The sequence below is a fragment of the Haematobia irritans genome, chromosome 5, assembly GCF_050003625.1.
Source record: "Haematobia irritans isolate KBUSLIRL chromosome 5, ASM5000362v1, whole genome shotgun sequence".
Classification (NCBI taxonomy): domain Eukaryota; kingdom Metazoa; phylum Arthropoda; class Insecta; order Diptera; family Muscidae; genus Haematobia; species Haematobia irritans.
This window is the reverse complement of record NC_134401.1, coordinates 71,978,641-72,001,998: the sequence shown is the minus strand read 5'-3', so window position 1 is coordinate 72,001,998 and position 23,358 is coordinate 71,978,641. Positions and strand designations below refer to the sequence as shown.

At 37.9% G+C, this 23,358-nt stretch overlaps 2 protein-coding genes across 2 annotated transcripts in view; both read right to left on the bottom strand.

Moving 5' to 3' along the window:
* Positions 1–23,358, bottom strand: part of Elk (Eag-like K[+] channel) — a 1,103,641-nt gene that overhangs the window by 1,032,787 nt on the left and 47,496 nt on the right. The window lies entirely within an intron of this gene.
* Positions 4,373–10,084, bottom strand: LOC142237720 (uncharacterized). Its single transcript, XM_075309115.1, has 2 exons — positions 9,588–10,084; positions 4,373–4,459 (listed from the first exon to the last, which is right to left on the bottom strand). Exons 1-2 carry the CDS (start codon positions 10,020–10,022, stop codon positions 4,373–4,375), a joined length of 522 nt encoding a protein of 173 aa, XP_075165230.1. The 5' UTR covers positions 10,023–10,084.

Below are 23,358 nucleotides of genomic sequence, written 5' to 3'. Positions count from 1 at the left end.
ATCCACCAAAGTTTTGTGTTCCTCAGGACGGGTAAATTGTCTGCTAAGTGTAATGTTCCTGATAGCAGAAGATGAAAGTAAAATTCTGCGCCAAGTAGCACATCAATTTTTGCCGAATTTTGGAACGATGGGTCTGCCAGCATTATGTTTTTGGGAATAGACCAGGATGAAGTGTCGAACGATACACTAGGTTGATGTGGTATTATGTTTGGGAGAACATAAGCCTCCAGCCTGGATGAAAACTTGCTTGTGAGTGACTCGAATTTAACGTTTACCCGCTGTGTAGCTTGTCTGGATCTTCCACTAATTCCTTGAATACTTAGTGTTGCTCATTCTGGTTGAATGGATAGGGCTTTAATTAGTCTTTCGGAGACTATGTTGATTTGGGATCCTGAGTCCAACAATGCTCGGAATTTTCCGGATCGTCCATTGTTGGCTGTTATTTCTATTACTGCTGTTGCGAGTAGAATCCTTGCCGGGCGAGCGTTCGCTGATGCCACTGAGGTTGAGCGTAATGCTTCACTATTAGATTGTGAGGGTTTGTTGCTGGCAATTTGTTGTTTTTAAGATGCAGCAGCGAATTGTGTTTACATGAACACTTAGTACATGTCTTGGATGTGCATTCCTTGGAACGATGATCGGGTTTAATACAGTTTACGCAAAACCCTTTCTTTTGTACCCACTTAAGGCGATCCGCAATGTTCATTGCCAAGAACTGTTTACAGTAATATATTGGATGGCCTTCCGCACACAGGGGACATCCACTTGATTTGTACGTTGTTGTTGCAATTTGCTTTGCCTTGTCCTTTCCACCAACAGCTTCAAGTGCTTGGAAGCGGTTTCGTAAAACCTTCAGGAAATTGTCTGTAGCTCTGTTATCGATGTTGATCCCCATGTTCGTCAGTGCGGACAGACTTTCGTTGAGGACGTCGTGGAACTCTTTCAGAGATTTGGACTCGGCCGTTAAGTTTCCCCAGCCAAACAATTTTTGAAGTATTGTGGATACTAGGACTCGCTTGTTGTCGTACCTGTCCTTCAACATGTTCCATGCCGTTGTGTAGTTCCCTTCAGTGAGATCCAGGTGACGTATTAATCGTTCTGCTTCCCCGCTCAAATTGGCCTTGAGATACCACATCTTTTGGATTGCCGGAATATCTTGCTCATGTATCATTTTCGAGAATATGTCCGAAAATGGTTGCAACGATAGGCAATCTCCATTGAACCTTGGTATGGATATCTTTGGTAGCTGTAGGTTGGAACTACCCTTTGCTTGCTGCACTGATTCCGAGGTTATGCTTAAGCTATTTGAATTGCTACGTTCTCTTCTAAGGCTTCATAGTCTTCATTGTCATAACCCTCAGCCGCCGGGTTAGCACACATTTCCCAAATGTCCAAATGGATAGTCTCGATCTTCTGCCATAATCAGTCTATAGCAGATAGAGATTGGACTGGTGATTCCTTCGTAGCGTTACATTGGATTAGACGTTTCAATGACGATTTAAGTGATCCTCGACGTCTTATCAATCCATGAATTTTGTTTGTACTGCTGGACCATGACGAAGATTGGTTGCCAGGGGGTGAACCAGCTCCTTGATCTACCAGCAATGATGAAGTGGATGCGGATGGGTTGTCTGCGGTAAACCCTGCTCCTCGTTCTGCTGGCAATGGCTTCGTTTGCCTGCTCAGACCTTTAATTAGCTGCTCTACTTCCTCAATAGTTGTATTGTATACGACTCCTATTGATTTATGGATGTCTTCGACAATATACGGGTCATCTTCGCTCAACATCGGATTGTTGCGTATGATATTTTCCGCTGTGTCAAAGGCTTTCCATTGAGAAATTAAATCTTCTTTTTTTTGTGTAATACTCCACAGATCTTCGCTCGTGTGGAGTTTTCTTTATGTTGGCTGCCGCTTTTTCTATGTTTGCGGCCCTTTCCTTTTGACGGATTATCAAATTCTCAAGGTTTTCCATTTGTGAATTTCGCTGGTACGGGAAGACTTCAATATCGACTGCGTGCTCTGATTAATGAATTCCTTCGAGTTCCTTACCACTGGTGGGGGGAACCTCGAAATCAATTAATATTTTTTATCTTTGGGGTCACCAATGTATAATTTTGAATATTCAGGGAATATTCTTTTCCTAATATTGCTTAAGTACAAAACAAGAACAGTTGTAGATGGAACATAGGGTACTTGAACCGTATGTTGATTTGAATGATGTAGAATGCAAATTTGTTCTAGCATAATGTTTTATTTCATTCACGTTATTTATACTAAATAACTGATGATTAATCGATATATTAAGTTAACACGTACCGTATATGTAGCCTATGCTATGTCAATGACTTAAGTAATATTTATGCTGACTTAGTATATTAGTGTAAATGAACTAGTGCAGCAGAAGTCGACAACCTGTCCAATTGTTGACGGTGAAATTAGATTCTTTATTTAAATTGGTCGGCTATTGACTTCTGCTGCTTACAATGCAAATAATATTTAAATATATATGCTTGATAATATAGCAGCGTAAATGCTGTTTACTATGGGTTTAATGTTAATTATATTTATGCTATATAATATAGCAGCGTAATGATATAATGAAGCTGCGTTCTTGAACACTAGGCCTTTTACTAACACAGGTCTTGACTTCGCAGGTCCTTTCGATATTAAGAACTATTCCAAGAGAACTTGTTCAATTACTAAAGGATATGTATGTGTTTTTGTTTGTTTTTCCACAAAGGCCATACATCTCGAAGCCACTTCCAGTTTGACAACTGAGGCATTTTTGGCTGCATTTAGCCGTTTTGTATCCCGCCGTGGTTGTCCATTGCATATCTATTCAGACAATGGAACCACGTTTGTTGGTGCTTCCAAAATCCTGGCGCGAAAGTTTTTGCAAATATCCAGCGAAACTGTTACATCTAAATATTCCCATCAGAACATAACGTGGCACTTTATTCCACCCGGAGCCCCACATATGGGGGGTCTCTGGGAGGCAGGGGTAAAGAGCTTTAAAAACCACTTGAGGAAGACAGGCGGCAATTCAAAGTTCACATTCGAAGAGTTTCAGACGGTACTGTCCAAAATAGAAGCGTGTTTGAATTCTAGGCCATTGTCACCGATGTCTACTAATCCTGAAGACATTTCGGCTCTTACTCCAGGTCATTTTTTGATCGGGGGTCCATTACTTGTCCCTATTGATCCCTCTGTTCGTGAAGGCCCAATTTCTTACCTTAATCATTGGCAAAAAGTACAGCTATCCACCAAAATCTCTGTAATCGTTGGAAGGAGGAATATCTAAAGGAGCTTCAAAAGCGTTATAAATGGCAGAAGTCCTCTGAAAATCTGAAGGAAGGTATGTTAGTCGTCGTACGCGAGGAAAATATGCCTCCGAATTCCTGGTATTTCCAGGTGAAGAAATCAAGACCGAGAGAGGTTCTATTACGAGACCCATCACTAAGCTAGTTGTTCTCCCTTTCGAAACTGACAACTCATAGTTATTTTTATTTTCATTTATTTATGTCGTGTTGTATCTGTTTGTAGTAACATGGGAGGCAAGGCCTCGACTAATGGGAAGCAAGGTTTCAATCTACGCAGCACCCTTAAATCATGCAGATTCATGTGCTGGATTTGTCGCAAGGCACACTCGCTCAAGCGTTGCCATCGTTTTTTAGCGATGAATTCGTCGAAGCGTAGGGAGATAGCGAAACTTTATGGTTACTGTCAGAGTTGTGTGGCGCACACCCACTCTCAGGGCTCGTGTTTTACGACAACTGTGCAATAAATGCCAAAAAAGTCACCACGCCTTATTGCATCTACATCGAATGCTGGACAACCCCCGGAACAAAATGTCTCATGAAAAACCGTCGTGTTCGTCTAAAGCAACAAAAACTATACAGGATAAAAATCTACAAACCCCATCTATCTCTGATAAAACGTCTTTCTCGGCAACATTGAAGCAGAACATTATAACTTTACGACGATTTCAATTCGCATTGATACAAAGAAGGGGCATAGAGATCTACGGTGCTTGCTTGACTCTGGTTCTAGAAGTAGCTGCATCTCCTCCAAAGTAATAGACAAATGTCATCTAACAACATTGGCCCTTGAAGATGAGACTATATGTCCTCTAACTTTAATATCGGTGAATAATCCAAACGTTAAGCTTGACGTCGTCCTCAAAATGAATAATCGCATGTCCATAACTACTCCACGGAAGTCACAACCTGGTGTTGGCAGACAAGCAGTTTTTTTAATCCTGCACCCATCGATATAATTTTAGATGTAGATGTTTACTCCCGAGTTGTTTGTGAGGGCATAATCAATAGGGATGGCTTACCGAGCGCTCAGAATAACATCTTTGGATGGACTATATATTAGAACTGTTCATCTTAAGAGGCAATGTCTTAAGAACCTTTTTATCTCGATCAACAACCCTTTTGTCAGCACACTCGCACTATATTGAGAACAGTTCCAAATGTAAATAAATCTTAATCTAATTTAAGCACTAACCATATTGATATTAATAATGAAGAAAACATTAATTTTGTTGAAATGGTACTTTCATGCTTTATTAAACCGTCGAACGGAACGAACGTGTTTTTTAATAGCGGATAAACTCATCGTAATAGGTACCTACTAAGAATTTCAAGTGTGGTGGGATATTAAGCCACCATGCAGCGAAATTCAAATTCAAATCCACTGGGTTGCTAACTTCAGGGCCCAGTGGACGGGTATCGACTGGAGTAATAAATTTGGGCAATGACCAAGAGTTAGGCCCAATTAGTCGACCTGTAGACGGGTCGACAGGTGGCGACACTTTGACAAGTCGTACTTTTTCAAAGGTAACGACATCAAAAGGAGGTAATCCCTCACGAAAGAGATTCAAGGAACGCAGAAATGCTTTGTTTATCCTACAGAAGTTAGGATCAGTCGACCCAAGCACGCTGTCGGCTAAACAAAGCGATTCCTTAAAATGGGCTCAAGGAATTCTTGAGGCTGGAAAAAGGGAATGATCACCGGATGAACTGCCATCCTCCAAAAGGGATCAAAGATCGTTTGCCTCAGTTGCTAAAGACTTGTGATGGCTATCATTAATAAAGGAGCATTGGACGGTATGGTTCCAAAGCAAAAATGGGGGGAAATTGAGAATGCTCTGTCTGGCGTCTACTCACAGGTGCTGAAAAAGTTTCCCGGCCCAGATCCTCGACACCAAGAGGCTGGTTGGTATCAAGGACGATTTAAGCTAGTCGCATTTGAGGACCAGAGGTCTATAGAATGTTTTAAAGCTGCTCTGATACTAATTGGTGAAGTTTGGGAAGGAGCTGCTCTAGAGTTAGTCGAGAAGAAAGACATACCGGCTAGACATAGAGCACATGCGTGGATACCTGCAAACCTTCCTGACCCTGAATCTATTTTAAATAGACTGAAACAATGCAATCCAGATCTTCCAACAGCTGATTGGAAGGTTGGCCGTTTGGATGAAGTGGATGGGCCAAGACGGCATGCAGTGTTTATATTGAACACTCAGTCTTTGCCACATCTAGCAAAGTCCCAGGACCGTGTATGTTATGGCTTTCATTACATCCAAATGAAGGTATATAAAAACGATCAACTAAAGGATTCAGAAATGGACAAGCCTCTGTCTGAATCAGAAGTAAGCCGATCCTCTTGCGAAGTCGAGGGAGATACCAAAGTTGAAGGCATGGATAGACACCGTATGCGAGAGGAAGTTTCTATTGCCTCAGAACTCACCAAAATTGAACCTATGATTATTGCGAGAGTCACCGAGATCTCTGTAGAGGACATTCTTGATGACTCGATTGAAGCGGCTGATGTGACGGTTGTTGAAAATCTCGATGGTCCTACGGATCCTCCAGATAAATCTTCATCATTGCAAGGCTGCATGTGCTGCCTTAAAAGTTCTCCTGATGAAAGGGGACATAGATATAGTTCTTATTCAAGAACCATATGTTTATAGAAACAAAATATGTGAATTAAGTACTCCGGAGTTCAAACTATTGCAGTATACTGGTAATGATGTAAATCGAGCCTGTATAATTGCTAAAAACGAGCTCAACTTGTTACTGCTTCCTTCAATGTGCAATACAAACACTGTCGTTGCCAGTGTAGAAATAGCCAAATGCAAATATTGGGTATCTTCGGTCTACATGGGACATGACAGGGAGATTCCTCCATGTGCCGTTAAGACCTTAGTGGAGGAGTCACTGAAAACAAAGAGGAAACTCATTATGGGATGCGATGCGAATGCACATCATAGTATATGGGGAAGTAGTGATACTAATGCAAGGGGAGAGTCGCTAATAGAGTTTATTTTGCGTACTAATCTGGTAGTTTGCAACAAGGGAGATGCCCCAACCTTTGTCACTAAAAACAGGCAAGAGGTTTTGGACATCACCTTGGCTTCGCAAGAACTGAATGAAATGATATCTGAGTGGCAGGTTTTAAGTGAACACAGTTTCTCAGATAATCGCTACATCAGTTTCAAATTTGATGTTCATATTACCAAGACCATATTTCCGCCAAATGTTAGGAAAGCTGACTGGTATAGGTATAGGGAATCGTTCAATATGATGATACCGGAAATAACAGAGACAAATATGAGAAATGTGCAAGATATCGAACACGCAGGGTAGCGGATTACTAAGGCCTGCAACATCTCACTGAAAGCTGCATGCCCTAGTGGGAAGCCAAGGGGGAAAAATCGACCACCATGGTGGTCTACGGAATTAAGTAATATGAGGAAATCCTGCAGGAAGCTCTTTAACAAGGCAAAGTCCACCAGAGCCCCTGAGGATTGGGACACTTGCAAGAAGAATTTGTGAGGATACAGGCGAAAATTGAGCATAACTCTTGGAATAATTACTGCAGCAGTATTGAGAATACGTCCGAGTCTTCCAGACTACGGAAGGTTCTAGCATCCACCAACTCCGCTCCAGGTTTTATTAAAACGTCGGAGGGCAATTGGACAACGTCCAGTGAGGAGACGCTGGAGGTACTATTGGACACACATTTTTCTGGAAATCAGACGGTTGAACCACGTACTGGCAGTGCCACAGTGGCTCAGCGGTCGTTTCCCGTCGAGGAAATTGTATCGGAAACTAGAATAAGAAGGGCGCTAAATAGCTTTGGACCATTAAAATCCCCGCACCTGATGGAATTACTCCGACGGAGTTACAAGCAGTGACTGACAAAATTATCCCCTGGTTGTCGGCGATATATAAAGGATGTATCAACTTATCATATATCCCAGGAAAGTGGAGGGAAACAAAAGTCGTTTTGATACCTAAAGCGGGAAAAGCCTCTCACTCGAGGGCGAAGGATTTCCGACCAATCAGCTTATCCTCATTCCTACTTAAGACTATGGAGAGGATGATAGATATTTATCTTAGAACTAGCATCGATTCAAGTTTGTTCTCGAAACGACAGCATGCATACTCGAAGGGCAGGTTTACTGAGACCGCATTACATGAACTAGTCAGCTTTATTGAAAGCTCACTATCTGTCAAAGCTCACTATCATACACAATTGTGGCATTTGTAGACATCGAAGGGACGTTCATTAATGTCCATCCGAGCTCGATATTAAATGGACTGACAACTCTGAATGTTGATCCATGTATACTCAGGCTGTTAGACGAACTGCTAATGAAGAGACGTATTTCGGCCACACTAGGACAAGCAAACATACAAAGGTATGTGAACAGAGGCACTCCCCAAGGAGGAGTTCTATCACCTCTTCTTTGGAATGTAGCTATAAATAACCTTCAGGTTACCCTAGAAAAAGAAAGGATAAAAGTGGTGGCATACGGAGATGATGTGGCTCTGGCAGTCAGGGGAAAATTCCCATCCACAATCAGAGATATTATTCAGAGGGCCCTCCGGATGACTGAGAAATGGGCGAAAGACAATGGTCTTGGGGTAAATCCTGCAAAGACAGAATTAGTCATGTACTGCAAAGATCGCAAAACTCCCACGGTTAGGCCTATTTCCTTAGGGGGTATTGAAATTCCCTTTGGTGAGTGTGCAAAATACCTTGGCGTTATTTTGGACAGGAAGCTGAACTTTAAGCTTAATATTGAAGAAAGGGCGAGAAAAGCAACGGTAGCTTTGTACTCGTGCAAAAAGGCAATAGGAAAAAAGTGGGGACTAAAACCAAAAATTGTACATTGGCTATACACGGCAGTGGTTAGACCTATAATGCTATATGGTGTTGTAGTCTGGTGGCCGGCACTTCAGAAACCGACTTGTTTAGATAAAGTTCAGCGTATGGCGTGTTTGTGTATTTCAGGCGCATTCAGCAAGACAGGAACAAATTCCCTTAATGTCATGCTGCATCTATTGCCTTTAGACATTTTGGCCAAACAGTCAGCTGCAACAACGGCTGTGCGGTTGCGCGAGCTATCGCTGTGGTCGGAAAAAAGTTACGGTCACAGTTCGGTCCTCAAAATAATGCCAGATGTGCCTAACGTAGTGGATTACACTTTGGCGAGTCCACTTTTCGACAAAAAGTTTGAGACAGTGAGGCGTGGTGCACACAGACCCCGGGGAATAAAGAATATATAGATTTCTACACTGATGGCTCCAAATTGGATGGACAAGTGGAGATCGGAGTATATTCTATTGATCTGGAACTTCGAATAGCGAAAAGATTACCTAATCACTGTAGTGTTTTTCAGGCTGAAATATTAGCGGCGAATTGGCTGAGAAGTAATGTTCTAAAAAATGTGGGCATTAATATATACTCAGACAGTCAACCTGCAATAAACTCCTTGGACTTTGTGTTCCTCAACTCGAAAACGGCCATCGACTGCCGCAAATCTCTCAATGAGATGGCTGAGCAGTACAATATTCACATAATATGGGTGCCTGGCCATAGGAACATACCGGGGAACTGCGAAGCGGATGAGTTGTCAAGGCTAGGGACTACCTTACATATTCCAGGGGAACTAGAATTTCTTAGTATGCCCCTAGCTACCTGCAAGCTCATGCTGCGTGAGAAGGCTGTTATGATGGCAAATGTTCGATGGGAGAATTGCAAGGGTTGTAACGACACCAAGCAAATATGACCCCATTTCAACTTAAACCGCACACTAGATATGCTAATGTTCTCGAGACGTCAGATATCACTCCTGATATCTGCTATAACGGGTCGCTGCCTGATAGGCGATTTTGCAAATACTATTGGCGCGAAGTATAATGACTATTGTATGAGCTGTCATGATGCGGAGGAAAAAGAATCAAACACTTTAGATTATTGATTTATTTATATTTTAATTGTCGTGAAGTCCAGTTTTTATATAAAAAAATTGGGATGTAAGGAACAAAAAATTGTAAGTCAAACTTAACAAATCCAGAAAAAATTAAATTCATATAAAGGGTTGTTAAAATTTCAAGGGCAATGTTGATTTTGAATACAACACAAACTATTTAGGAAGTTATTGTAATTTTATTTTATTATGATATATTGGTATTACGCAATTATGTATGGAACAAAATATCGGCCAAATGGGCGCCGCGACCTCGGTGGCACACCTTCATCCGATGGTCCAAATTTTCGATGACGCTGAGGCATAATGGAGGTTCTATGCCGTTAATGTGCCGAATTATCTCATCCTTTAGCTCTTGAATTGTTGCTGGCTTATGGACGTACACCTTTTCTTTCAAATAACCCCAAAGAAAAAAGTCCAACGGTGTCAAATCACATGATCTTGGCGGCCAATTGACATCGCCATTACGTGAGATAACACGGCCATTGAATTTGTTGCGCAAAAGAGCCATTGTTTTGTTAGCGGTGTTGCAAGTGGCACTGTTCTGCTGAAACCATATATCGTCCACATCCATATCTTCCAATTCGGGCCATAAAAAGTTCGTTATCATCTCACGATAGAGAACACCATTCACAGTAACTGCCTGACCGGCCACATTTTGGAAAAAATACGGCCCGATTATGCCGCCAGCCCATAAACCGCACCAAACAGTCACTCTTTGTGGGTGCATTGGTTTTTCGACAATCACTCTTGGATTCTCATTCGCCCAAATGCGGCAATTCTGTTTATTGACGAATCCACTGAGGTGAAAATGTGCCTCATCAATTGATCATCCACTGTTGCCATTTCTTGGAACCATTTAACACGTTGTTGGATAGTGTATCTCTTCATGGTTAAAATTGAATAAGTCTGAAATAGAGAAATGTCAAATAAAATTCGGAAAAAAAACTTGGAGTTTAGGTGTGGTTCACATTCAACATCGGCCCTTACAATTTAACCACCCTATATAAAGTTATTACTCCTACACAGCGTTGCCAATTTAGCTTTTTTCCCGCTAGATTTGGCTTTTTTTGAAGACGTTTAGCGGGGAAAAAATGCATTTAGCTTTTAGCTTTTTTTCTGGCTTTTTTTCATGCCCCTTTTAGCTATTTTTGGCTTTTTTATTTTCGACATGTTCCTATTGAAATATGGATAAAACTTCGTTTTTATCTAAGTCTTGCTGCCAGAATAAGGTTTTCCGCATATTTCAAAGCTCAATTGAAGCCTTAATAATTATTCCAGCCATTATGCGGGCATTTTTGCAGCAAATACACCTCGTTGTAAAGTTTTTTCCTCGTCTTCATAAAAGTTATCGTAAACTTTAAATCTACTATTACCATACAAATTTCTTATATAAACTGTCAGTAAATTATTAGGAATAATAGCATTTGACTCGTTTATCCTTTTTATGTTATTTTAATACGTATTCTAAAGTTTTTATGATATTACTAAATTAAAATAGTAGATGTGAATTACTTTGTACACTGAAAAAATATTGTCATGAGGCCAAAGATTTCATGTCTTTAAAATACGAACGCGAATTTTGGTTATAATAGCATTTGTGAATTTCTCTTATATGTTATAAACTGTTTTCCTTGTCCAAAAGCCGATAAAATGGTTTTGTCCTTATAGTTAAGTGATTCAACTTAAAAATGGGTACCTTTTCATGAAAGAAGGCTAGGGTCAATTCTAAAAAATTCTTAAAATTAATTAAATAGTCTTTAAATTTGTGGAGTTTTTGTATCTTGACCACAAACCAAAATAGCGTTCAAAAATAGAAGAGGCTTTTCAACATTTTATTTTAAAAACGTATACACAGAATAATTTCTACTTAAAGTCGAGTCTGAATTTGGAAATTTAAGTTGTCGTTAGCACCTTTTTAAAGCACTGTGGTAGCTCATGAAGAAAAAGCTGAAAAAACGAATAAATTCAAATTTGACTCTGAATCAATACCAAAATCATTAGTGTACAAAATCTTTGGAACGGGAAAAAAGTTTTTAGGAAATATAAATGAAGGACTTCCAGTAAAAATTTGTGATAGTAATCAAAATGTATCGAGTACGCAAACAGAGCTAATATGACATAGATTTTCTTACAGTCTCACAGAAATGGGAATAAAATGAATACAATTAAAATAATATGCATTTTAAGTGAAATAAAGCCTTTAAGTTTGTTAAATTTTAATCAAAAATGTGACTTTTGATACAAAAAAATTTAGCTTTTTTTCTAGCTATTTTTTAACATTTTTTAGCTTTTTTTGGCTAGTTTTTTGGTCAAATCTAGCGGTTTTTGGTGAAACAATTCTGGCAACGCTGCTCCTACAATAGATTCATCAATAAAAACCCTGTTGAAAAAGTCGAAAAAAGACGGCAATGATGAAATAAATTTGTTTTATTTGCATCTTCAAAAAATTGACCAAAAATAGACCATCACAAACAATTAACCCTTCGTTGCATGATTTAATTTGAGCAAGGATAAAAATTATTTAGTATGTTAGAATTGTTGTATATGGAGTTATGATACCGTAAACCAATTTTCGTTCGATTCTGATCACTGAAGCAAAAGTTACGTAACATTGCATATATGCAATTTCATGCAGATAATCATTTTCTTTAGTCCACGTTGTTATCTCTATATATCACAGGTAGAGGAGAAAAGTGATGAGATAAAAAATATTTTAAGTGAAAAATTTTATTGCTGGATGGGGAAAATGGAACATTTTTACTAAAAAATAATTGTTTTCTCGCCAAACATAAAATGTTTGCCAAAATCAGATAGCATGGTTGCGTCAAACATGTTACATGTTCCCCATCGAAAACTAACATTTTACTTTTGAAACATGTTTGAGGTGATCATATTCCTTCTCGGGGTGCAATATTTTCTGCCTTTTTTGATGCACAGAATTCCCCAGTTTTGCATTTAACACAAAGGGATGTGAACTTGGAGAACGCAATCCCATAGATGCGAGACCGTTTGCCGTTTACCATTGCACTGTTCCACGTAGAACAGTGCAATGGTCGGAGGGGCGACGAAAGTTGGAGCGTAACATGCTGAAAACTGGTTTTGGTATATACCAGCTTATATGATACACGGAAATCTGGACCCTCGTTTTTACTTAGGGTAGGTATAATGGCGACTTTTCAGTTAATTATGATACCACAATATTGACCTTCTGTTTATCACTGAGTGTAGTTCGATTCAATATTAAGCTCTATAGTTCCGAGTTCGAACGGTCTTCCACCATGAGGAAGCTTTTAAACACCTAAAATTGTCACCAACATATTGACAGGGGATAGACCACCGCAAAAAAATGTTGAACCCATTTAACCTATCTATCACGATGATATACGTGTAACAATTACAACCCAGCAGCTTGTATGTTATATGATTCTCCATCGATGTAGGGCAAGGATCAACTCGAATCTTCTTCTACGACCTCGATTTATATCAAACTCGGTGTTTAAATCTCCATCATCAACAAAATACTCGTCTTTATATTCATATTCGTCGTTAAGTGTCCTAGTAGTAACAAAAATTGATTGAATACATGACATTGCACATATGCAATTATATGGCATATATGCAAGGACAGTTCATATCGGCTCAAACGCATGAAATTGCAGATATGATATCATTCATTGTAGAGCACTTGTAAATATAATTTGTATTATAAAACTATATACGTAGCGTTTAGAATAGATTAAACTTTTCATTTTATATTTACATTTAAAAAAATTTTAAGAAAGTTTCATAATATTAAAACAAATAAGTTAAATTTTTCGAGGTACTCAAAATGCTTATTTTAATTTCGCTTTATTTAAATGAAATTGTTACGATTCTGGACAAAATCCTTATCAAATATAATCTACGGCTTCCAAAATGTGAATAACAAAAAAAATTATGGTAAAATATGTAAAAGAATAGGAGCTAGACAGGCAAGAAACTAACATTGCATATATGCAATGTCATGCAACGAAGGGTTAAAAATTGAATGTTTATATTAAAATGAAAATTTGGGAAACATGGATACATTTTAGAAGTTAGGTTAAGAAGTCAGCCTATAAGCTCCTTAAGTATTTTGAAAAATACTTCCAAAAATATTGTTTTTGACAATGTTACTTATTTTCCAAACAATATCTACATACTATTTTTTCCAAAATACGTATCATACCAAAATACGTATCATAACAAAATACATGCAAAAAAAAAACTAAATTTTTTTACAGAATTGAAGGTCACATATTAAAATGTGCTTAAGAATATTTAGGTGAATTGACTCCTTTGACTACCAATGTCCACCTAGGAGGACATCTTGCTACATCCATGTTTACATAATTATATTTCCAAAATTTCCAATTACACTCATTACACAGTTAGAGTGATCAAAACCGGTCCGTGAAAACCGGTGGACCGGTTTTTCGTTTTGCACCGATTTCGGTTTTGTTTTATCCCATTTCGGTGGCCCGGTAGAACCGGTGTTTTTAATATCATAAAAATCGGTTTTCGGGTTTTTTTTTTTTTCAATGTAAACTGAAACAAAAAAACTTCCCGAATGTGTCTTCGTCCAAGCTGTCAAATAAAATACGTTAGTTTTCTAAAGAAATTCCAAAGATAATACAATGAAATATTAACAATTCGCGATTGTTTAATTATAGCCCATTCACATTAGGCTCGAAATCTACTAAAAGTGGATTTGAAATCCCTTTTTTATAAGGCAAATGACAGTTGAAATCTAGTTATAGTGGATTTTGAAAGTGTAATGTGTATGAGGTTTTAGGAGCCTATATTTTCTCCAATATATTATTTACGTAATTATTATTATAAAGGGTGATTCTTTTGAGGTTAGGATTTTCATGCATTAGTATTTGACAGATCACGTGGGATTTCAGACATGGTGTCAAAGATAAAGATGCTCAGTATGCTTTGACATTTCATCATGAATAGACTTACTAACGAGCCACAACGTCGAATTTTCAGTGAATGGGCCCTAGAAAAGTTGGCAGAAAATCCGCTTTTTTATCGACAAATTTTGTTCAGCGATGAGGCTCATTTCTGGTTGAATGGCTACGTAAATAAGCAAAATTGCCGCATTTGGAGTGAAGAGCAACCAGAAGCCGTTCAAGAACTGCCCATGCATCCCGAAAAATGCACTGTTTGGTGTGGTTTGTACGCTGGTGGAATCATTGGACCGTATTTTTTCAAAGATGCTGTTGGACGCAACGTTACGGTGAATGGCGATCGCTATCGTTCGATGCTAACAAACTTTTTGTTGCCAAAAATGGAAGAACTGAACTTGGTTGACATGTGGTTTCAACAAGATGGCGCTACATGCCACACAGCTCGCGATTCTATGGCCATTTTGAGGGAAAACTTCGGAGAACAATTCATCTCAAGAAATGGACCGGTAAGTTGGCCACCAAGATCATGCGATTTGACGCCTTTAGACTATTTTTTGTGGGGCTACGTCAAGTCTAAAGTCTACAGAAATAAGCCAGCAACTATTCCAGCTTTGGAAGACAACATTTCCGAAGAAATTCGGGCTATTCCGGCCGAAATGCTCGAAAAAGTTGCCCAAAATTGGACTTTCCGAATGGACCACCTAAGACGCAGCCGCGGTCAACATTTAAATGAAATTATCTTCAAAAAGTAAATGTCATGGACCAATCTAACGTTTCAAATAAAGAACCGATGAGATTTTGCAAATTTTATGCGTTTTTTTTTTTTTAAAGTTATCAAGCTCTTAACAAATCACCCTTTACTTATTCTGTAGAAAATTAGCCCTGTTTGTGAATATTTTGAAAAACAACAAAATGATTCTTAGAAAATCAAATGCAGTATATACAAGAAAATTTGTAGATGTTGAGGTTCTTCAATATCGTCTTTGATAAATATAACATATGAAAAACAAAAATCCAACATTTTAATGTTTATCTACGGTATTGTTACCGCAATTAAATTTTTCCTTCATTTTTATTAAAATATCTGTTTTTGCTACTTTTGGGAAAACCCGGTTGGACCACCGGCTATAAAAAATGGTTCGGTTTTTTAGAACCGACTTTAAAAAAACGGGTTTTTTGATCACACTAACTGCAGTATAATGGGTAAAAATTCATCGATGGATTAACTTCACTACACCCACGTCGAAAATAGAGATTAATGGCTTCTGCGATACGTCTGAAAGTGATTATGAGAACGTTTTGTACAGTAAGGTGGGACAACGCAATAAACAAGTAGACATTAATCTTTTAACGGCTAAGACTAGAGTTGCTCCCATAAAAAAGATTTCATTGCCACATCTCGAATTGCGAGGTGCTGTTTTACTTTCGAATCTCCTATTTTACGACTCATTTTTGGACCCATTTAACGATTGTTTTAGTTTGGTTAAAAAAGCCTCCTGCAATTGGAGTTCCTTTGTTAGGTTAGGTTAAAGTGGCAGCCCGATTAAGATTCAGGCTCACTTAGACTATTCAGTCCATTGATACCACATTAACTAAAAGTACCTATTACATATGGGCACTTCTATTTTTAACCGCTAAACCTTCTCGATTATTTTCTTCTGTTGAACCAACCAGATTGTTCCAAAAACATTAGCAGACTGCTTAAGTTAACGTTTTCCAGGTCCGCCAGTAATCTAAAGCTATATTCCCCTAAAATTTGCTTACACCTTACACAAAATGCAGGATACTCACACATTTGTCATTATACTTCGCGCCAATATTTTTTCAAAATCGCCTATCAGGCAGCGACCCGTGATATCTGACATTTCGAGAATTCTCCCATGGAACATTTGCCATCATAACAGCCTTTTCACTCAGTATGAGCTTGCAGGTAGCCAGGGGCATACCATCCGATTCTAGTTAACCTGGAATATGTAAGATAGTCCATAGCCATTTTCCTATGGCCAGGCACCCATATTAGGTGAATATTGTACTGCTCAGCCATCTCATTGAGAGATTTGCGGCAATCGATGGCCGTTTTCGAGTTGAGGAACACAGAGTCCAAGGATTTTATTGCAGGTTGACTGTCTAAGTATATATTAATGCCCACATTTTTTGGAACATTACTTCTCAGCCAATTCATCACCACTCTTATTGCTAATATTTCAGCCTGAACAACACTGCAGTGATTAGGTAATATTTTCGCTATTCGAAATTCCAGATCTTTAGAATATACTCCGAAACCCACTTGTCCATCCAATTTGGAGCCATCAGTGTAGAAATCGTTTATTCCCCGGGGCCTGTGTACACCACGCCTCACTGTTGGGAATTAGAGTTTCAAACTTTTTGTCGAAAGTGGTCTCGCCAAAGTTCACAGAAAAAAATTCACGAAAATTTTTCCAATTAAAATATTAATTGAGTTTTAAAACATATTTAATTAAAAATTTAATTGAATCAACAAATTTTTTAATTGAAATAAAAATCAATCACACAAATTAATAGTATCAATTAAATTTTTAATTGAATCAATTAATTTTTTAATTGACTGCCAATTAATTTTTTAATTGATACTATCATTTCTGTGATTGAAGACCCTTCAATTAAAAAATTAATTGGATCAATTAATTTCGTGATTGAATCAGAAAAAAAAATTTTTTGTGTGTATAATCCACTACGTTAGGCACATCTGGCATTATTTTGAGGACCGCACTGTGACCGTAACTTTTTTCCGACCACAGCGATAGCTCGCACAACCCCACAGCCGTTGTCGCAGCTGACTGTTTGGCCAAAATGTCTAAAGGCAATAGATGCAGCACCTGAGATACACAAGTACGCCATACGCTGAAGTTTATCTAAACTTGTCGGCTGGTGAAGTGCCGCCAGACTACAACACCATATAGCATTATAAGTCTAACCACTGCCGTGTATAGCCAATGCACATTTTTTGGGTTCAGTCCCCACTTTTTTCCTATTGCATTTTTGCACGAGTACAAAGCTACCGTTGCTTTCCTCGCCCTTTCTTCAATATTAAGCTTAAAGTTCAGCTTCCTGTTCAAAATAACGCCAAGGTATTTTGCACACTCACCAAAAGAAAGGGAATTTTCCCCTGACTGCTAGCGCCACATCATCTGCATATGCCACCACTTTTATCCTTTCTTTTTCTAGGGAAACCAGAAGGTTGTTTATAGCAACATTCCAAAGAAGAGGTGATAGAACTCCTCGTTGGGGGCGCCTCTGTTCACATATCTTTGTATGTTTGCTTGTCCTAGTGTGGCTGAAATACGACTCTTCGTTAAAAGTTCGACTAACAGCCTAAGTATACCTGGATCAACATTCAGAGTTGTCAGTCCATTTAATATCGAGCTCGGATGGATGTTATTGAACGCCCATTCGATTTCTAGAAATATCTATCATCCTCTCCAGAGTGTTAAGTAGGAATGAGATTAAGCTGATTGGTCGGAAATCCATCGCACTCGAGTGAGAGGCTTTTCCCACTTTAGGTATGAAAACGACTTTTGTTTCCCTCCACTTTCCTGAAATATATGCTAAGTTGATACATCCTATATATTTCGCCGACAACCAGGGGACGATTCTGGCAGTCACTGCTTGTAACTCCGCTGGAGTTATTCCGTCAGGTCCGGGGGATTTGAATGGTCCAAAGCTATTTAACGCCCATTTTATTCTAGATTGCGATACAATTTCCTCGATAAAAAACGACCGCTGAGCCCTTGTGGCACCGCCAGAACATGGTTCGACCGTCTGATTTCCAGGAAAATGTGTGTCCAATGGTACCTCCAGCGTCTCCCCACTGAACGTTTTCCAATTGCCCTCCATTGTTTTAATGAAATCTGGAGCGGAGTTCGCGGATGCTAGTACCTTAAATAGTCTGGAAGCCTCGTATTCTCAATACCACATATTCTCAATACTGCTACCATAATTATTCCAAGAGTTATGCTGAGCGTTTCTCAGTTCTCGCTTGTATCCTCTCAGATTCTCCTTGTAAGCGCCCCAACCCTCAGGAGCTCTGGTGGACTTTGCTTTGTTAAAGAGCTTCCTGCAGGATTTCCTCATATTACTTAACTCCGTACACCACTTAAAACCTGCCAATCACATATCAGTTCTTTCAGTTCTTGTGAGGCCAAGGTGACGTCCAAAACTTATTTCCTGTTTTTAGTGACAAAGGTTGGGGCATCTCCCTTATTGCAAACTACCAAATTAGTACGCAAAATAAACTCCAGGAGTGACTCTCCTCTTGTATTAATGTCACCACTTCCCCACATACTATGATGTACATTTGCATCGCATCCCATAATGAGTTTTGTTTTTGTTTTCAATGACTCCTCACTAAGGTGTTAACGGCACATGGAAGCATGTCCCTATCATGTCCCATGCAGACCGAAGATACCCAATATTTTCAGTTGTCTTTTTCCAAACTGGCAACGACAGTGTCAGTATTGCACATCGAAGGAAGCAGAAACAAGTTGAGCTCATTATTAGCAATTATACAGGCTCGATTTACATCCAGTGGTGCCAATTGTTTTGGGCTGAAAATCGTCAATTTTAAAAATATTTTTCGTCAAAATCGTCAATTCATCCCAAAGAATTCGTCAAAAAATCGTCACTCATGAAACAGTTGAAAAAAAGATTTAGGAACAAAATAATAGTTTTATTCAAAAATCTGAGCATTCCATATATTATATACAGAATAAAGCTGTTATTAAAAAGGGGTTTTATTCATTTTAGTTAGATGAATAATGCCGTCTAAGTCTCTACTTAAGGAATATAGCGCAGTTTTTTTAAACGACGATTAATTGAAATAAATTTTTAATTAATTTAAATTAATATATCTGATTGTGACCACATGTACTACATTGTTTAACAAAATTTTCTTGACAGAAAAATTTCCTATTCTCCAAGCGAATTTAAGCAGTGTTGCCAAATCCACAAGGCCAAAAAGCACCAAAAATATATTATTAATTCTACCATACTACTTCCCAAAATTAAATGCTGTACTAAAAAAAAATCCGAAGATGTATTATAGAACTTTTGTGTATTGAATTTGTAATTTTATGCAGTTATGAACCGCTATTCAAGTATACACCTTGATCAGTTTTAATGCTTTCATCCAATTCATTTTGATCAGTAATATTTTTCAACATTATATTTATTATATAAAGGGTGATTCTTTTGAGGTTAGGATTTTCATGCATTAGTATTTGACAGATCACGTGGGATTTCAGACATGGTGTCAAAGAGAAAGATGCTCAGTATGCTTTGACATTTCATCATGAATAGACTTACTAACGAGCAACGCTTGCAAATCATTGAATTTTATTACTAGAAAAGTTGGCAGAAAATCCGCTTTTTTATCGACAAATTTTGTTCAGCGATGAGGCTCATTTCTGGTTGAATGGCTACGTAAATAAGCAAAATTGCCGCATTTGGAGTGAAGAGCAACCAGAAGCCGTTCAAGAACTGCCCATGCATCCCGAAAAATGCACTGTTTGGTGTGGTTTGTACGCTGGTGGAATCATTGGACCGTATTTTTTCAAAGATGCTGTTGGACGCAACGTTACGGTGAATGGCGATCGCTATCGTTCGATGCTAACAAACTTTTTGTTGCCAAAAATGGAAGAACTGAACTTGGTTGACATGTGGTTTCAACAAGATGGCGCTACATGCCACACAGCTCGCGATTCTATGGCCATTTTGAGGGAAAACTTCGGAGAACAATTCATCTCAAGAAATGGACCGGTAAGTTGGCCACCAAGATCATGCGATTTGACGCCTTTAGACTATTTTTTGTGGGGCTACGTCAAGTCTAAAGTCTACAGAAATAAGCCAGCAACTATTCCAGCTTTGGAAGACAACATTTCCGAAGAAATTCGGGCTATTCCGGCCGAAATGCTCGAAAAAGTTGCCCAAAATTGGACTTTCCGAATGGACCACCTAAGACGCAGCCGCGGTCAACATTTAAATGAAATTATCTTCAAAAAGTAAATGTCATGGACCAATCTAACGTTTCAAATAAAGAACCGATGAGATTTTGCAAATTTTATGCGTTTTTTTTTTAAAAAAAAGTTATCAAGCTCTTAACAAATCACCCTTTATTAATATATGAAGGATTCTATTGCTTCTTTCAGTTGTGCGTGCTTTTGTGAATTAAATACAAACGTTTTTAATGACATCTTTATCAAGTTCAAAAATTCGGCACTCCTCGCTACACTTTTCTACAGAACACCCTAAATAACAATATTAATTAAAAACTAATCAATACTACCTTCATAACAATCAAATTCTATATTTGGCAATAAAGTTGAGTTTCTTAAGCTGGTGACAGTCTAATCCACATTTTTGAAACAATTTAACTTAATACTGTTCACAATGAAAAAAGCACCAAAGCACTAAATGAAAATGCCAGAAAGCACCAAGTTGGTGCTTTTTTTGAAAAGGCACCAAAAAGGCAATTTGATGCTTTTTAGAAATCAAAAAGCACTAAATTTGGTGCTAAAAGCACCAAATTGGCATCACTGAATTTAAATCCTTATTACTTGCTCATGTATAATTTTTGTTATTATTACTATTATCGGTAATGAATAAATAAATGAAGTGAATTTAGCTAAACTGGCTTCATAGCAATCAGAAATATTTTGCTTTAAATAGTTTTTAGACAAAAGAATACCTTGTAATGTTTAAGTTTCAAAGGGATTCCGAATTTTAGGTTTATTGATATTGATTGCTTTGAAATTTCTTTTTACATTGGAGACGGCCGGAAGCAAGCTACATATAAATTGTCATACGAAAAATCGTCAGAGTTGGCACCGCTGTCTGTTCATATCGCCCGGGCCCTGATGGGATTCCCAGTAACATCCTCAAATATTGTGCTCATTCTCTTTCGACTGCTCTTTCATTTTCTGTTTAATGAATCTTTGCGCACAGGTCACTTTCCTACATTGTGGAAGAATTCATTTATCATTCCGCTATTTAAAAATGGAAGCAAGTCAGATATTACGAATTATAGAGGCATTGCTAAATTAAGTGCTATTCCAAAACTGTTGGAGAAAATTATTTCTGATAGTTTGAATCATCAAGTCTCCTCTCTTCTATCGCCTAAACAACACGGCTTCCGTAAATCTTGTTCGACCATAACAAATATCTTGGAATTGACTACAATGGTTAATGAAGGCTTTAGAGATCGTTTACAGACTGATGTCATTTATACTGATTTTAGTAAGGCGTTTGACAAAGTAAACCATTCACTTTTACTGTACAAACTGCATCGCATGGGCTTCAGTGAATTAATGGTATCCTGGTTTGAAAGTTATCTAAAGTATCGTACACAATTTGTAGTATTTGATAACATTATTTCAAAATCAATACATGTGCCTTCTGGTGTTCCACAAGGAAGTCATCTTGGCCCTCTATTGTTCTGCTTATTTATAAACGACCTTCCATCAGCCATTAAATATGGTTACACTCTCATGTATGACGATGTTAAAATTATAAAGGTTATTCGGAATAGTGATGACCAATCCTTACTCCAATCTGATCTGAATAGCATGTACAGATGGTGCTCATCAAATATGATGGAACTGAACATAAGGAAATGCAAGCATATCTCTTTTTATAGATTAAATTATATCGACACGAATTATAACTTGAATGGCACAACGCTTGAAACTGTTGAATCCTTTAAAGATCTTGGAATACTTTTGGATCGCATGCTAAATTTTAGATCTCACATTTCTATGACTGTAAATAAGGCCTATGGATCATTTGGATTTGTCAAGCGCTGGAGTAAGGAATTTTCTGACCCATTTGTTACAAGAAACATATATACTTCACTTGTGCGTCCTATCCTGGAATATGGATCTGTAATTTGGGACCCACAGTACCAAATTCATTGCAATCGTATTGAATCTGTTCAGAAACAATTTTTACTGTTTTGTTTACGTCGGAATAACTGGACACCTCAAACCTTGCCGTCTTACAAAGAAAGACTATCGCTCATCAAATTACCTACACTGAAAAGTAGACGTACCATGCTGAATATCTGTTTTATGGTTGATTTAATTAACGGAAGATTTAAATCTGACTTCCTTATTAACAGCATATCATTAAATGTACCCTTTAGACCTACCCGCAACTTTGAACTGCTCCACATTGAATACTTTCGAACGAACTTTGAAAACAACGATCCACTTCGCCGTCTTTGTAAAGAATTCAATAAATTTTATTATTATCTTGATTTGTCAGAAGAGAAATACAATGTAAAGAAAAAGATAACATTATTATTAAATACTTGATATATTAACAAACAATATGTATATAATGAAATATATTACTGTTAGTCTGTAAGGGTTTAATCCATAGATGAAAATAATAAAAAAAAAAAAAAAAAAATTACCAGTACGAGGGCGGTTCGGAAATTCTTAGCCTATCAGTGAAAGAATAGTTAGTTTTTTAAAAATATTTTTATATTTCAATATAATCTCCTGAAACTTCAATACACTTAGTCCTACGCTTTTCTAGCAATTATATCCCTTGATTAAAATAGTTTTCCTCAAGGTCTTCAAAATAGTGGTTTACAACAGTAATTCCATCTTCATTTAAGGTAAAACGCTTGCCAGCATGATTTTTTTTTTAGATTTTGGAACAGGTAAAAGTCACTGGGAGCTAAAGGAGAATAAGGTGGGTGGTTAAGCAACTCGTACTTTAATTCGTTGATTTTAGCCATTGTTAAAACACTCTTGTGCGCAGGTGCGTTGTATTGATGAAAAATTATTTTGTTTTGTGTTGTAAGCCAGGACGTTTTTCTCGAATTTGTGCATTTAATTGTAATAATAGTACTCTGAATTTATTGTTTTGCAGATAGTCAATCAATAAAATACCTTTAAAGTCCCAAAAAACCGTTGCCATAACCTTACCAGCTTTCTTTGGGGCACTTACTCCAGCTTCAGTCCATTGTTTGGATTGTTCTTTTGTCTCTGGAGTATAGTGGTCAGTGCTGCCGCTACTACTTCAATCGAAGTATTTTCCTTCATTTTCACAAAATTTACTTCGTCACTCCTTCTTCCAAATATCTGCTTC

Excerpts from the sequence above, each read along its gene's own strand:
- LOC142237720 (XM_075309115.1), bottom strand. The coding sequence starts at position 10,022 with ATGCACCCACAAAGAGTGACTGTTTGGTGCGGTTTATGGGCTGGCGGC. Across the intron at positions 4,460-9,587 it reads AACCTCCATTATGCCTCAGC|TGCGAGTGTGCTGACAAAAG; the intron begins GTCATCGAAAAT and ends TTCTCAATATAG.